The sequence below is a fragment of the Urocitellus parryii genome, chromosome 8, assembly GCF_045843805.1.
Source record: "Urocitellus parryii isolate mUroPar1 chromosome 8, mUroPar1.hap1, whole genome shotgun sequence".
Taxonomy (NCBI): Eukaryota; Metazoa; Chordata; class Mammalia; order Rodentia; family Sciuridae; genus Urocitellus; species Urocitellus parryii.
Window position 1 is genome coordinate 111,631,890 of NC_135538.1, and position 13,077 is coordinate 111,644,966.

At 56.0% G+C, this 13,077-nt stretch overlaps 1 protein-coding gene across 1 annotated transcript in view; it reads left to right on the forward strand.

Moving 5' to 3' along the window:
• Nucleotides 1-10,968, forward strand: part of Kcnk5 (potassium two pore domain channel subfamily K member 5) — a 39,856-nt gene extending 28,888 nt beyond the window's left edge. Inside the window, exons 2-5 of the mRNA XM_026383682.2 lie at nucleotides 5,823-5,934; nucleotides 6,986-7,152; nucleotides 7,424-7,592; nucleotides 10,103-10,968. Of these exons, the coding sequence (XP_026239467.1) occupies nucleotides 5,823-5,934; nucleotides 6,986-7,152; nucleotides 7,424-7,592; nucleotides 10,103-10,968 (1,314 nt within the window). The remainder of the gene's footprint in view (nucleotides 1-5,822; nucleotides 5,935-6,985; nucleotides 7,153-7,423; nucleotides 7,593-10,102) is intronic.
• The last annotated feature ends 2,109 nt before the right edge of the window (nucleotides 10,969-13,077 follow it).

A 13,077-nucleotide genomic window follows, 5' to 3' on the forward strand; every position in this document is an offset into this window, starting at 1 on the left:
AGTAAAATTTCCCCCCTATATCAGGGATTGAACCCAGGGCTACTTAACCACTGAGCCACATCCCCAGCCCTTTTTATTTTTTATTTTGAGACTGGGTCTCTGTAAGTTGCCGAGGGCCTCACTAAGTGGCTGAGGCTGGCCTTGAACTTGAGATCCTCCTGCCTCAGCCTCCTGAGCTGCTGGGATTACAGGCATGCGCCACCATGTCTGGCTAAAATAGGGGTGATAGCAGAACCTACTTTATAGGGCATGGTGACTCAGTGAGCTAAGTGTTTTAAAGTGCTTGGATCTGTGCCTGTTCTAATAAGTGCTCAAATATTTACTTACTATCTATGAAACGAGAGCAGGGTGGCCGGAGGGTAGGGCAGGGGAATGAGAAGGGCTTCCGAACCACCATGCAGCACGGGTGCCTGAGGGTTGGCTCTATCTCCCCTTCCAGGCCAGAGGGACCAGGCGAGTGCTGATGATCGCTATACCAGAGGTTCAGGGGTCCCGCGAAGGCAGGCTGTATGCTCAACAGTAGAGTCCTGTGGTCTAGGAGCCATGGCAGCTGCGGGAGCTCAGGGCAGGGCTGGGGGTAGTGCCATGGTGCCACTCAGCTGGGATCCCCAGACAGACTCACATCGTGGCCTGTCTTCCCCACCCTGACCCACGAAAGAAAAGGTCCTGCCTGCCTGGGTCTGAAGGTGACTTCGGGTTCCAAACTATAATGTGTCCAGACGAGCCTCTAGGAAGGGCCGGCTGCGTGGGAAACCTCAGATTCCCCGGGGAATGGGGGCTCTCGGAGAACTCAGGCTGCGTGGACAGTGATCAGGCTGTGGAGCCGGGCAGCTGGCGTCTCAGGCTCCAGGCAAGGGCAGGGCTATCCCATTGCTGGAGGCCCGGGTCAGAGTGGCCGGACTGGTTTTGGGGCACTTGTTTTTTCAGCTGGTGGGAGGGGGTGGAAGTATGCACAGGCCTCCTTCCTGTGGCCTTCATGGGGAAAGGGAGCAGAGCACAGTGGTTAGGACCCAGGTGGGCCTGGGTTCTAGTCCCAGCTTCATTGCTTTTAATACTGCGACCTTGGGCTACTACTTCCTTAACCTCTTAGAGCCTCGAATCCTCATTTGCAAAGTGGAAAAAATGAGAGCATCTTCCTAGCAGGATTCTGTCCTCCGCAAATGATCTAAAGGCACATAAAATGCTGAGCACAACTCTTGGCACACAGTCAGCCCTCAATAAATCATAGCGGCTTTATGATGAAGGTGACAGAGGCAGGGAACTCTGTTCCGTCCCCAAACAAGGACCTGGCCCAGGCTGTGTGCAAGCGCCCTTCTCCCATCATTCTCCCGGCTTAGGTGGAAAAGGAAAATATTGTCTTGTGTGAATTCAGGAGCCAAGTTAAAGAATCCTGCAAATGAGCAGGGGCCACCTCCTCCTGGGAAGGCTGTTTTCCTAACCCCAGGGCCGGGACGCTGTGTCTGATAGGGTGTTTGCCTGGCTCCTCACAGCCCTTCCCCTGACCCAGGGATGGCCTCTGCCCCGGGTGAGCTCTTCTGTTCTGGGAGACTGGTGAAAGCTTTCCCGTCATCCTGTGCAGTCCCAACCACGATCACCAGAGCCCCAGCTACGTGTGGTGGGAATGGGGAGCTGGCACCCCAAGTTCACAGCCAGACCTCAGTTCCCTGAGCCCAGCCTTCCTCCTGCGAAGCCATGTGCAACAGGATCACAGGAAGAGCCAGCTTGGTAGAATATGCAGAGAAGCCCTAGCAAGGGGACAGCAGCACTAATGTCACACACACACACACACACACACACACACACACACACACACACACACCCCGCCAGCAGGTAGGCAGAGCCATGATGATTGGCAGGCCAGCTTTTGGGGAACCATGAGCAGAGGAGGCAACAGCAAGGGGCTCCGGGGCCCAGGGCGGGCAGATCAGAAGGGAGGGAGAGAGGCAAGGAGTGGGCCTGGAAACCGGTGGTCTGCGGCCCAGGCCTGCTGTGCCAGGCACCCCCTGCCCCGCGAGCCTAATTGCAGCCATTGCTTCTAGGGTTGTGATCCCAGCCCCACAGAGCTGGGGGCCCTGTGGAATGCCTACCCTCACGGGATGACCCTGGTGGGAGGAGGGCGGGGAGCCACACACGGGTGAGCCTCTGGCTCCCTGATAACCCGGAGCCCGGTGGACTGCAAGCTGTCACTCAGGGCGTGCCTTCAGTGGGGTGAAGGGCAGAAGCCCAGCCTTCCCACCTCCCCATGTTACTAACTTTAGTGCCACTTCTGTCAGCTCTTATGTTTGATGTCTGCTTAGCACTTTGTAAATGATCCCCAAATTGACGAAGGTCCCCTTTGGCCAGCTAGTGGGTCTCGGGGGAGTGTCCCTGTCGGGGGTTACCTGTGAAGTACAGGGCATTTAGCATCTCTGGCCTCCTGCCCATCACCCTCTAGAATAAACCTATCTATTCACTACTGTGTCCCCCGTGTCCGGCACACACCTTGCTCTTCTTATAGCATTTCCCAACCCTTCTAGAAGGTGCCCCTGCTCCCGGCTGAAAACCCCTGTAGTAGCCATACCATTCAGCACCCTGATGGCAGTGCTCCCCCCACCGCACCCCCAGTTCTGAATACATGTTCTTTTCAGAAGTTGATTGCCACAGGGCAGCCATGGGGGAGGCAGATCCTTATCCACAAAAGCCACCTCCTACTCTGGCCCCGTGGCTCATTGGTTAGTGTATCGAGTGGAGTCTGGCACCCAGTATGGAACGGTATGTCTCGCGTGTGGCCTGACCCTGCAGGACGTGTCCTGATTCCTCCCGCCCTGGACAGACAGAGTTGCTGCCTATGGCCTGATGCTGCGTTTGCTTTTCTTTTGGCAGCCACCTTCATGTTTGTTGATTTGTGGTCACCTAAAACCAAGGACTTTCCCCTTTGGTCCACTACTGGTCTCTTCTAGTCCAAGGTTACTGGAAGCCTCGAAAATTGAAAAGACACTCATAGCTCATCAGCTACGAGTTGGCCCATAGCCCCTGTGCGCAGGTCTGGGGTCTCGGTAGTGCCTTCGTAGTGAGTGAATCCTCTTCACCCATCCCCGTCCTTCATTTTGTACCTTCTACACATGGGACTGGTCAGCCATGGACGGTCTCACTGTGCCCCTGATTAAAATAATGTAGAGGCCAAGCCTTGGGCATGATCAGTCTGGACTGATAGTGACCAGGACTGCTTGGCGTGGCTTGTCTGTCCTCGAGTGGACCCAGTGATCCCAGCTCCACCCCACATTGCTCTGTCTTGTCCACCAGAGTATCTCTAAGTGCATCTGTCAGCCGCCTCACCGAAATCTCGATGGGCGGCATTCCACAGGACTTCAAGGCTTGGAGGAGATGCAGTCGGCTGAGCGTGACTTGTCCTGCCACCACTTCCTCTGCCCCGTGTTCCAGACGTCCTGTGCTCTCCATTCAGCAGTTTCCAAGGGTTCAGCTTTGCCTTCTGGGTTTCTAGAGTGTACCCTATTCCTTCTTGTGAAAAGAGGGACAGCTTGTCTAGGGGACATCTTTTCTGTTCCCCATGATTCCGTAGGGTCACCCAAGTGGTGACCCAGTGTCATCGTTGATTCAGTTTCTGTTGAAAGGTGCTCTTGCACATTCATTTCATCTGTTTTACTTCAGGCCATCCGGTTTAATTAAGATCGACATCAGCTGGGCACCGTGGCACCGGTCTATAATCCCAGCAGCTCAGGAGGCTAACGCAGGAGGATTGCAAATTCAAGGCCTGCCTCAGCAACTTAGTGAACCTCCGTCTCAAAATTTAAAATGAATAAGTAAAAAGGGCTGGGGATGTAGCTCAGTGGTAGAATGCCCTGGGTTTAATCCCCAGTACCAAAAAATAAAAAATAAAAGATGGATGTCAGATAACGTAGTGGAGGCAAGGGAAAGGGGCGGTTCTGGCTCTCTCTGCCCTCTGTTTAGCGTCAACATGTGGGGCTCCAGTTCTTCCTCATTCTCTTGCTCCAAACATACGTTTAGGTTTTTCAAAAACCTTTTGGGGCTGGAATTACAATAGTAGAGTGCTTGGCCCTGGGTTCAATCCCTAGCACTGGGAAAAAAATGTTCTTTAAAAAAAAAAAACCAAACCACCTTTAGGATGGTCCTGTTTAGTTCTCCTGATGGCCTGTTTGTATCTAAATGCCCTCTGGTTATTTACATGTCCATGGCTGGTCCAGCTGGACCTCAGGCTCTGAGGACACAGACCTCCCTGGCTGAAGTCAGTGCACCGTCCCCAGTTCCCACGTCCCCTGTGAGGATGCTTCTCGGTCTTCAGGGATGATCTGGAGTGCAGGAGGAGGCAGGGCTACCAACACTGTGCGGTTTGATGGTGCGTCAGGCAGGCGCGTCATCATGGAAAATTCTTTACGGAGTGTGCAGATCCATTTACACGGGCCTCGCTGCTTCTGCAAACTGCACATTCCTTCAGATCAGTCCACCGTTCCCTCTTCCCACCAAACCTCAGTCACGCCTCAGGGGGGTTAGAATATGGTTTCAGGCCTCACTCCTCTCACTCCCCGCCGCCGTCAGCTTGGTTTTCATAGGGAATCTGGCTGGGTTTCTGGTTTCTTGTCTGGGCTGGGTCATCCTGGGACTCCCTTTGGGTGGCAGGACTCCACCCCAGATTTAGAGCCCTTTTTAAATTTTATTTTTCTTATACTATAGATTGAACCTGTTGATGTTCTACCACTGAGCCACATCCCCAGCCCTCTTTATTTATTTTATTTTGAGACAGGTTCTGGCTAAGTTGCCCAGGCTGGTCTTGAACTTGGTGATCCTCCTGTCTTAGCCTCCCAAGTTGCTGGGATCACAGGTGTGTGCCACCATGGCTGGCAGAGTGCCTCTTTTTATGGGGCTTATGGGGCCCAGGCTCTGGCAGCCAACGGACCCCCACTGGTGGCTGGGCTGAATGACGGCAGAGCTGAAGGAGGGGGGGGGGTCTAGTTGATTGGAAACCAGTGTGGTTCCGGTCAGGATTCCTGGAGCAGATAAGGTCTCTCCTTGGCCTTCCCCATGGACTTCCTAGGTGGCCTCCCACCCGCTGTCAGAGTTGCTGAAGCTCCATGAGAATTGAGCAGTCACCCTGAAGTGTACTCCCTGCCCTTTGACCTACCTGTCCCTGTCCAGACAGTTGCTCAGCCCAGGGCAGGGAGGAAGAGCGTGCCCACCCCCCAGAGTAAATGGGAAGGGGTTTCAAGGCACAGCTGGTTTGCATACCCTCAGGGGACAGATCAAGGGGGCACTGAGCTGGATCTTAGCAGGTATCCAATGGCGAGTTGAAGGATATAGGGGTCCCTGTTGGAGGTCCCTCCCAGGCAGGGACCTGGCCTCTGCAGGTGAACTATCTGTGGAGGGCTGGGTGAGGTGTAGGGAGGTCTTGTGTGTCTGCATCACAAGAACTACCTTGGTCACACTCTTCTACTTTGGAGAGGTAGAATAGTCCAGTGCTTCTCAAAGTGTGGTCCTTGGACCAGTAGCTTCAGCACCACCTGGGAACTCTTTAAAAATGCCCCTTCCCAGAGCTTCTGAGCCAAATTCTGGAGGTAGAGCCAGCAGTCTATTGAACCGTAGCTCTTCAGGTGATTCTGTCTGGCACACTAGTAAGTTTTAACTTTGGAGCCAGAATGCTAGGTATGTGGCCTTCAGCCAGTAACTTAACCTCTCGGATTCTCTATTGAATGCCTCATCTATACAATGGGAACACTTACTGCCACCTTGATATTCGGGCGATAAAATGAGAATGCTTTTAAGGAATCCAGTGCATGGCCTCTGATTTCATTGTCACTCTCTCTTTTTAGGTAGTATCTGATGCTGCAGAGCAGGGCGTGGCCATCACAGGGAACCAGACCTTCAACAACTGGAACTGGCCAAATGCGATGATTTTTGCAGCCACGGTCATCACCACCATTGGTAGGTTTCCTGAGACCCTCAGGGTGCCTCCCTCTGTGCCCTCACTTCTCAGAACCTTAGAGGAATCTAGTTTTGGTGATTCACCTGCATTGGGAGTAAAATCTGGCCTGTTACACTTTGTCCTCTCGACTACTAAGGATTTAGTGTCCCTGGTGACTGTCAGTGGCTGCAAGATTGTTTTCCTGGGTTCTGAGCCTTTTCAACAGAAGCAGTGACATGGCCTGGTGGCTGAGCCATGCAGGAGACCGATTCTCTGTGGCTCCACAGCCCACCACTCCAGAAGTGTTCTCCCTGCCATGTGTTCTCTTCCACCACCCCGGGTCGACTAGGTGCAGCTGGCCACTTCTTGCTCACTTTGTTGTGACAGTCAAATGACGGCTGCAGCAGGCGTCCTCGAAATGCCCAGCTGGCCTGATGACCCGGATGGCTCCTCCCACCCCGAGTCCCACAGCGGTGCTGGCTGACAGCTGGGAGCTCAGTGGGAGGAAACGGCCCCTCTGTGTGGCTGTGTGGCTCGGGATCTCAGTGTGGCTGAAGGAGAAGCTCCTGAGCCCCCAGCCCACCCAGCAGCACTTCCACTGCTTCCTGTGGTCAAGCTGAAGCGCCGAATCAAAGGGAGAAGAAGGGTCCCTCCTTGATGGGAGCAGGTGGAGGGGGACTGAGTGTGGCCATCCCCGGAGAACGTACACTGCAGTTCCTCTGGGGTGTCGGCCAGAGGGGGTGATCCCTCCGATTTGCACAGTGCTACCATGTGAACTAGTGGAGGGCCTGCTCTGGGGGCGGCCTATCCCTGCCCGCAGGCAGCTCCAGTGGGATGGGGACAGAGCCACCACAGTGGCAGCACAGACGATCAGGGCCAGAGTGGGATCAAGGAAAGTGTCATTACTTAAATATTGATGCGAGATCAATATCAACTGGTCCCAGAGAATGGGCTTCCCACAAGGGGTATGTGTGCGTGTGCGTGTGCGTGCATGTGTGTGCGTGCGCATGAGTGGGGGGGGCCCTTCCCCCGCCATGCCTATGACCTGGTCCTCACTGTCTCCTCCCTCAGGTTATGGCAATGTGGCCCCCAAGACCCCCGCCGGGCGCCTCTTCTGTGTCTTCTACGGTCTCTTTGGGGTACCTCTCTGTCTGACCTGGATCAGTGCCTTGGGAAAGTTCTTCGGAGGACGTGCCAAGAGGCTGGGCCAGTTCCTCACCAGGAGAGGCATGAGCTTGGTATGTCCCTAGTCCTAGGAGCTGACAGAGTTGGGGGGACTGTGAAAAGGGAGGGGGGGATAGGAAGGCTTCAGGAATTGGAGGGTGGGCACATGGTGGTTTGGGTGATCTCTGCCCACTGTGTCAGGCTGGGAGTATCCTTCCTCCTCCCTCCCTCCCTGGGGAGCAAGACTCCTGGACATGTGGCCAAATGGCCTCTCCTAGTCGGGGTGTCCATGCTGGGTTTCTGAAGTCCCTGCCGCTGTCTGACTCTGTCTCCACCACCCTGCAGCGGAAGGCGCAGATCACGTGCACGGCCATCTTCATCGTGTGGGGCGTCCTGGTCCACCTGGTGATCCCGCCCTTCGTGTTCATGGTGACCGAGGAGTGGGACTACATCGGTGGCCTCTACTACTCCTTCATCACCATCTCCACCATCGGCTTTGGTGACTTTGTGGCTGGTGCGTCCCTGTTCCCTCTCCCCCTCCTCCACCTCCCCACCTTCTCTTCTGCTCCTTCTCCAATTTCAACCCAGCAGCCTTTTGCGGGTGTCCGGGTGGCTGTCCTCCTCCTGGCTCCTTGCTGTCTCCCCAACTCAGAGCTCTGGTTCACTTGGGGCTGGGAGGAGGGCCTGCACCTGCAGGGTTGGGCTCTGACCCAGAGAGCCAGGCCCTGTCCCATTGAGGCACCGCCTGCTGTCAGTCACCAGAGCAGAGGGCGCTGTCTTGAAGCTTTGGCTCAGAGGCCAACTCTGCTCTTGCCACAGGCTACGAAAGACAAGGCAGGCCTTCTCCTCACCGCCCTGCCCCCTCAGCCCTCATTCCCCCTCTTCCTCCTCTACTTAATCCCTGGAGGAGAGGAAAGGCAGGGAGATTCTTTAGCCCCTTTGTCTGGAGGCCTGCAACCCACACTCAAGCTCTTGTGCCTGTGGCCTGCACAGCCTCTGGGTTCTTAATCTTCTTGACACCCTGCTAGTGTTTGTTCCCTCCATGCCTGTGCCCTGCCCAGCTGACCTCCACCTCTACTCCAGGGCCTCTGGACTTCACCCCAACTCCTCACCCAGAGGGCAGGGGCAGGTCACCCCCTCTGCCCCGCTGCATGTGGAATGTGGGGAGGGGGCAGCTGAGTGGGTGGGAGGAACAGGAAGGCCAGTGCGAACACTCCACTGACCCCGGCAACTCTGAGCCTGCCTGCTGTCGTGGAGATGAATGTAAAGGCACAACCCTGCCATTGTCTAGCCCTGGGGCCCAGAGCAGGCTGAGGGGGAGCCTTTGAATTAGGGACGGCCAGCGGCTGCTGAACCACTCCTCCCGGCTCCTGCAAGTCAGCAAATCTGCTTCTTACCTGTAAAATTATTATTTTAATAATAATAATAATAAATTATTATTATTATTATTATTATTATTATTAAAATAATGCCCACCACACACGATGTGAAAAATGAGACATGTCTGTTCCTGAGTGCAGCTGTATTAGTGTGGCCCTCATCACTGTCACTGTCATACTCTGCTCAGGATCAGGAGCCTTCAGCAAGACTGACAGCACCCTGCAGACAGAACACCTCCTGAGACCCAGCCCTGCCTGACCCCCTGGGGGGAGCCTAATCTGAGAGGTCACTCTCTCCTGCAGTCCCTTCTCTTGAGCTCCTCCCAGCCTGAGGGAGGAGGTAGGATAGAGATTGACACAGTTGCAAGTGCGAATTCAGGGAAGAAATCTCAATCCTAGAGTCACCAGAACTCCGGGGTGACCCAGGAAGGCTCCTGCAGCTGGCACCAGGAACCCGGTCTGAGAGGAGGGGGACGAGGAGTGGGCAGAGCCCTCCAGGCCCCGGGAGAGCCTGTGTCGAGAAAGGCAGAAACAGGGAGTGAGAGGCAGACCAGGCCCAAAGGAGAACAGAGACAGTTAGGAGTACAGTGCTGGGTCTGGGTCATCTCCGCGCAGCCACCAGCCTCACTCATGGTGAAGCAGCAAGTCCCTCCTCTGTGTGGAGCTGCTAGTGCCTCATCGTGCAGGTTCCGTCCTGTTTTTAACTGAGCTCTCACAGACACACTCCAGCTGGGCCCAGCAGAGTGCCTCACTGAAGGCACCCGGGAGCTGTTTCTTTTCTTTGTTTTTTGGGCACCAGGGATTGAACCCCGGGGTGTTTAACCACTGAGCTACATCCCTAGCGGCACCCCCCCTCCACTTTAAATATTTATTTTTTAGTTGTAGTTGGACACAATACCTTTATTTGATTTATTTTTATGTGGCGCTGGGGATCGAACCCAGGGCCTCGCACGTGCTAGGCGAGCGACCTACCACTGAGCCACAACCCCAGCCCTACGTCCCTAGCCCCTTTATGTTTCATTTTGAGCAGGGTCTTACTGAGTTGCTTAGGGCCTTGCTAAGTGCTGAGGCTGGCTTGGAACTTTGAGATGATCCTCCTGCCTCAGCCTCCCGAGTTGCTGGGATGACAGGCGTGGGCCACCCCTCTCAGCTGTGAGCGGTTTCTTGACTCATGTGTTGGTTACTTACTACAACAGAACCCCAAAACTTCTTTATTCCCCCCCACCCATAAGGTAACCACCGTCCTGACTTTTTTTTTTCCAAGACAAGTTCTCCCTAGATTGCTGAGAGTCTTGCTAGGTTGCTGAGGCTGGCATTCAAACTTCAATCCTCCCGCCTCACCCTCCCGAGCGGCTGGTACCGTAGGTGTGTGCCACTGCGCCCTCTTGTCTTGACTTTTTCTAAGCGAGCACACGGGGCTCAGAGAAGGGCTGGGAGGGGACATGAGCAATGTGGCCAAGGTTCTTCAGGAAGAAGACGGGTGAGGGTAGCCCAGAGCCTGGGACAGCCCATTTCTTTTACACTCTGTCACCCCCACCACCACACCCACCCTGTTGTAGCATGGCACTGGCTCAGACAGCACGACTCTGGCCATTACAGGTCCCCGCTGACCCTTTATGACCCTCTGGACTTCCCCTCCCCTCAGGTGTGAACCCCAGTGCCAACTACCACGCCTTGTACCGGTACTTTGTGGAGCTCTGGATCTACCTGGGGCTGGCCTGGCTGTCCCTCTTTGTCAACTGGAAGGTGAGCATGTTTGTGGAGGTCCACAAAGCCATTAAGAAGAGGCGGAGACGGCGGAAGGAGTCCTTCGAGAGCTCCCCACACTCCCGGAAAGCCCTGGGGATGGCAGGCGGCGCGGCCTCCAAGGACGTCAACATCTTCAGCTTCCTGTCCAAAAAGGAAGAGACCTACAACGACCTCATCAAGCAGATCGGGAAGAAGGCCATGAAGACCAGTGGGGGTGGGGAGAGGGTCCCAGGACCTGGGCTGGGGCCTCCGGGGGCTGGGCTGCCCGCGCTCCCCGCCTCCCGGGCGTCCCTGGTGGTCTACACCAAGAACCGCGCCCCCAGCTTGGAAGAGGTGTCACAGACGCTCAGGAGCAAAGGGCACGTGTCGAGGCCCCCTGGAGAGGAGGACCAGCCGCAGGCCCCCGAGGACAGCTCCCCAACCTCCGAGGTGTTCATCAACCAGCTGGACCGCATCAGCGAGGAGGACGAGCCCTGGGGGGCCCGGGACTACCACCCGCTCATCTTCCAGAACGCCAGCATTGCCTTTGTGAACGAGGAGGCCAGCCTCCTGGACGAGGACACCTCTAAGTCCTCTCTGGAGGACAACCTGGTGGGGGAGGAGCAGCCCCAGGAGGGGGACGCCACCCAGGTGCCCCTGAACATGGGCAAGTTCCCCTCGTCGGATGAGTCCACCTTCACCAGCACCGAGTCGGAGCTTTCTGTGCCTTACGAGCAGCTGATGAACGAGTACAATAAGGCAAACAGCCCCAAAGGCACCTGAGGCGGGCCGGCTCCTCACCCCACCTTTGATGGCTCTTCCCTTCACCCCGGGGTGTCCCGCGGTGGCCAAGAGCCCGGGCTCCTGGTCGGGCAGCCCTGCAGCTGGGAGTGGGGAGCCAGGGGCCTTCCTTTTCCTCTGTCCCCTCCAGTTGGTTGCCCCGATGGAACATGGCGCATGCCCAGGACAGGGCCTCTGCTCTCTGCTGAGCAGCACCCTAGTGTAGGGAGGCCACTGTCCTGAGCGTGAACGGTGTTATTGATGACTGGGAGGCATGTGGGCTGGCAGCACTGACCTGAGGAGGCCCACGCCCGCCTGGGTCTTAGCCTGTCTTCAGTTGAGCGTCATACGGTTCCCTGAGGCCAGTGGCCTCCACCATTTGAGTTCACCAGTATTAAGGAGCAATTTCCATGTGCCTGGCACTGAGCTAGGAGTTTCACAGAGGGGAGGGGCTGTAGACCGGGGGTCTGCCTTTTTGAGTACTTGAGTGTTTGGGAGGTTCAGCTGTGATGTTGAGGTCTGGGCTTCTCAGTACCCCAACAGTATTAGGGCCCATCTCCCCATCTACCTGTGGATGCCCTTCAGGCCCCCACTGCAAACCTCAGGAGGGCAGAGGCCACAGTGGGAGGGGAGCTGAGCTGATAGGCAGGAACTGAAGCACCCCAAAGCCAGCATGGGCCCAGGGGCCTGCCCTCTTGCCCCAGAGCCATGTCCCTGTCTCAGGCCTTCAGCCCATCAACGGCAGACAAGGCTTTCTGCACCCTAAGTGGTGGGAGGAAGAGAGGGTGGTGGACCTGGCCCATGGAAGCTGGGGACAGGGGTCTACAAGGGCGTTCAAGGGTGAGGCTTAGCTCGGGCTAACTCTGCCCCTCGCCCCTCTCCTCTCGCCCACTACTTCCCCCTAAAGTTGCATGCCCCTGGCCTGAGTACCCACACACCCATCCTGCTGTCTCCGCATCTAGGCTCGGTCACAGACCTCGCTGCCCCTCTCACAGACCGCCTCACCTGTACCCACCACTCCCCCCCACCCCGGGGCCAGGGCATGAGGCCAGATTGCTCGCGGCCCACCAATGGAGAATGGCCAAAACTGTGAATTGAGCTCCTCTCTCTGCTACTGTATGGCTTGAGTGCATGTGTGCATGACGTGTGGGAAAGGAAGGCCCCTGGGCTGAGAAGAGAGAATGCGAAGCCGTACGCGGACTCCGTTTCTTTCTGGTGAGGGGTGGGTAGAACTCGCTGCTGCCTGAGTTTGGGGTTTTGATGATGTGCACCCCAGGACCAGCCCACTCTGCCCTGAATGTTGTTGTTACTGTTCTTCTTCTTCTTTTTTTTTTTTTTTTAATGAACTGCTGTTTTATATACCTGGAATCTGTTTGCTTCAGAGCCAGTGGTTAAAGAGCAGGGTCCCAAGGATGGGGACATCCACTGTGTACCCTGCTGCCCCCCAACTCAACTGAGACTTTTGTGATGTAAGCCGAAGTCCTATCAAGAGCCAAGTCCCCAAGCAGAGTTGATGGCAGGGAGCAAGGGTAGAGAAGGGTGTCCTGCAGGTGGCTGGGTGCTGGGCAGGAGGGACAGGAGCCTAGTCACAGCCCAACACCCTCTGACGCTCAGTCCCGCCCCCCCTAGCACCTCTGCTCAGGCGCAGATTGAGTAGAGGGTCCCTCCCCGCCATGTGAAGCTGGCAGGGGGCATGTGCACGCCCCGCTCACTCTGAACGGTTGCAGTGGCCAGCCGGGGGGTGTGGAAGGAGCAGCCTGTGTTCTGCGCAGGGTTCCATGAGCTCATCTCGTTGCCGACTCCTGGAATCACACACTGTATGTACATACTGGTTATGATGGCAAATGTAATTTATTTTAACATTTTTACAATAAAATCTATGGACAGGCCAGCTTGCTGTGTACTGGGAAGGGAGGGAGGCAGGGTGGAAAGGGAACTGGTGTGTGGCCTTTAGGGAAGGGGGCTCGCTGGAAAGACCCACAGAGGGCAGAGGACTCAGGACAGGCTGCCTCCAGGAGGACTGGTGCAGTCTGAAAGGGAGAGAAGAACGAGGAGGGGATAGAGAGGAGGCAGGCATCCAGGTGAGGCTGGGGAGGAGCTCAAGTAGCAGGG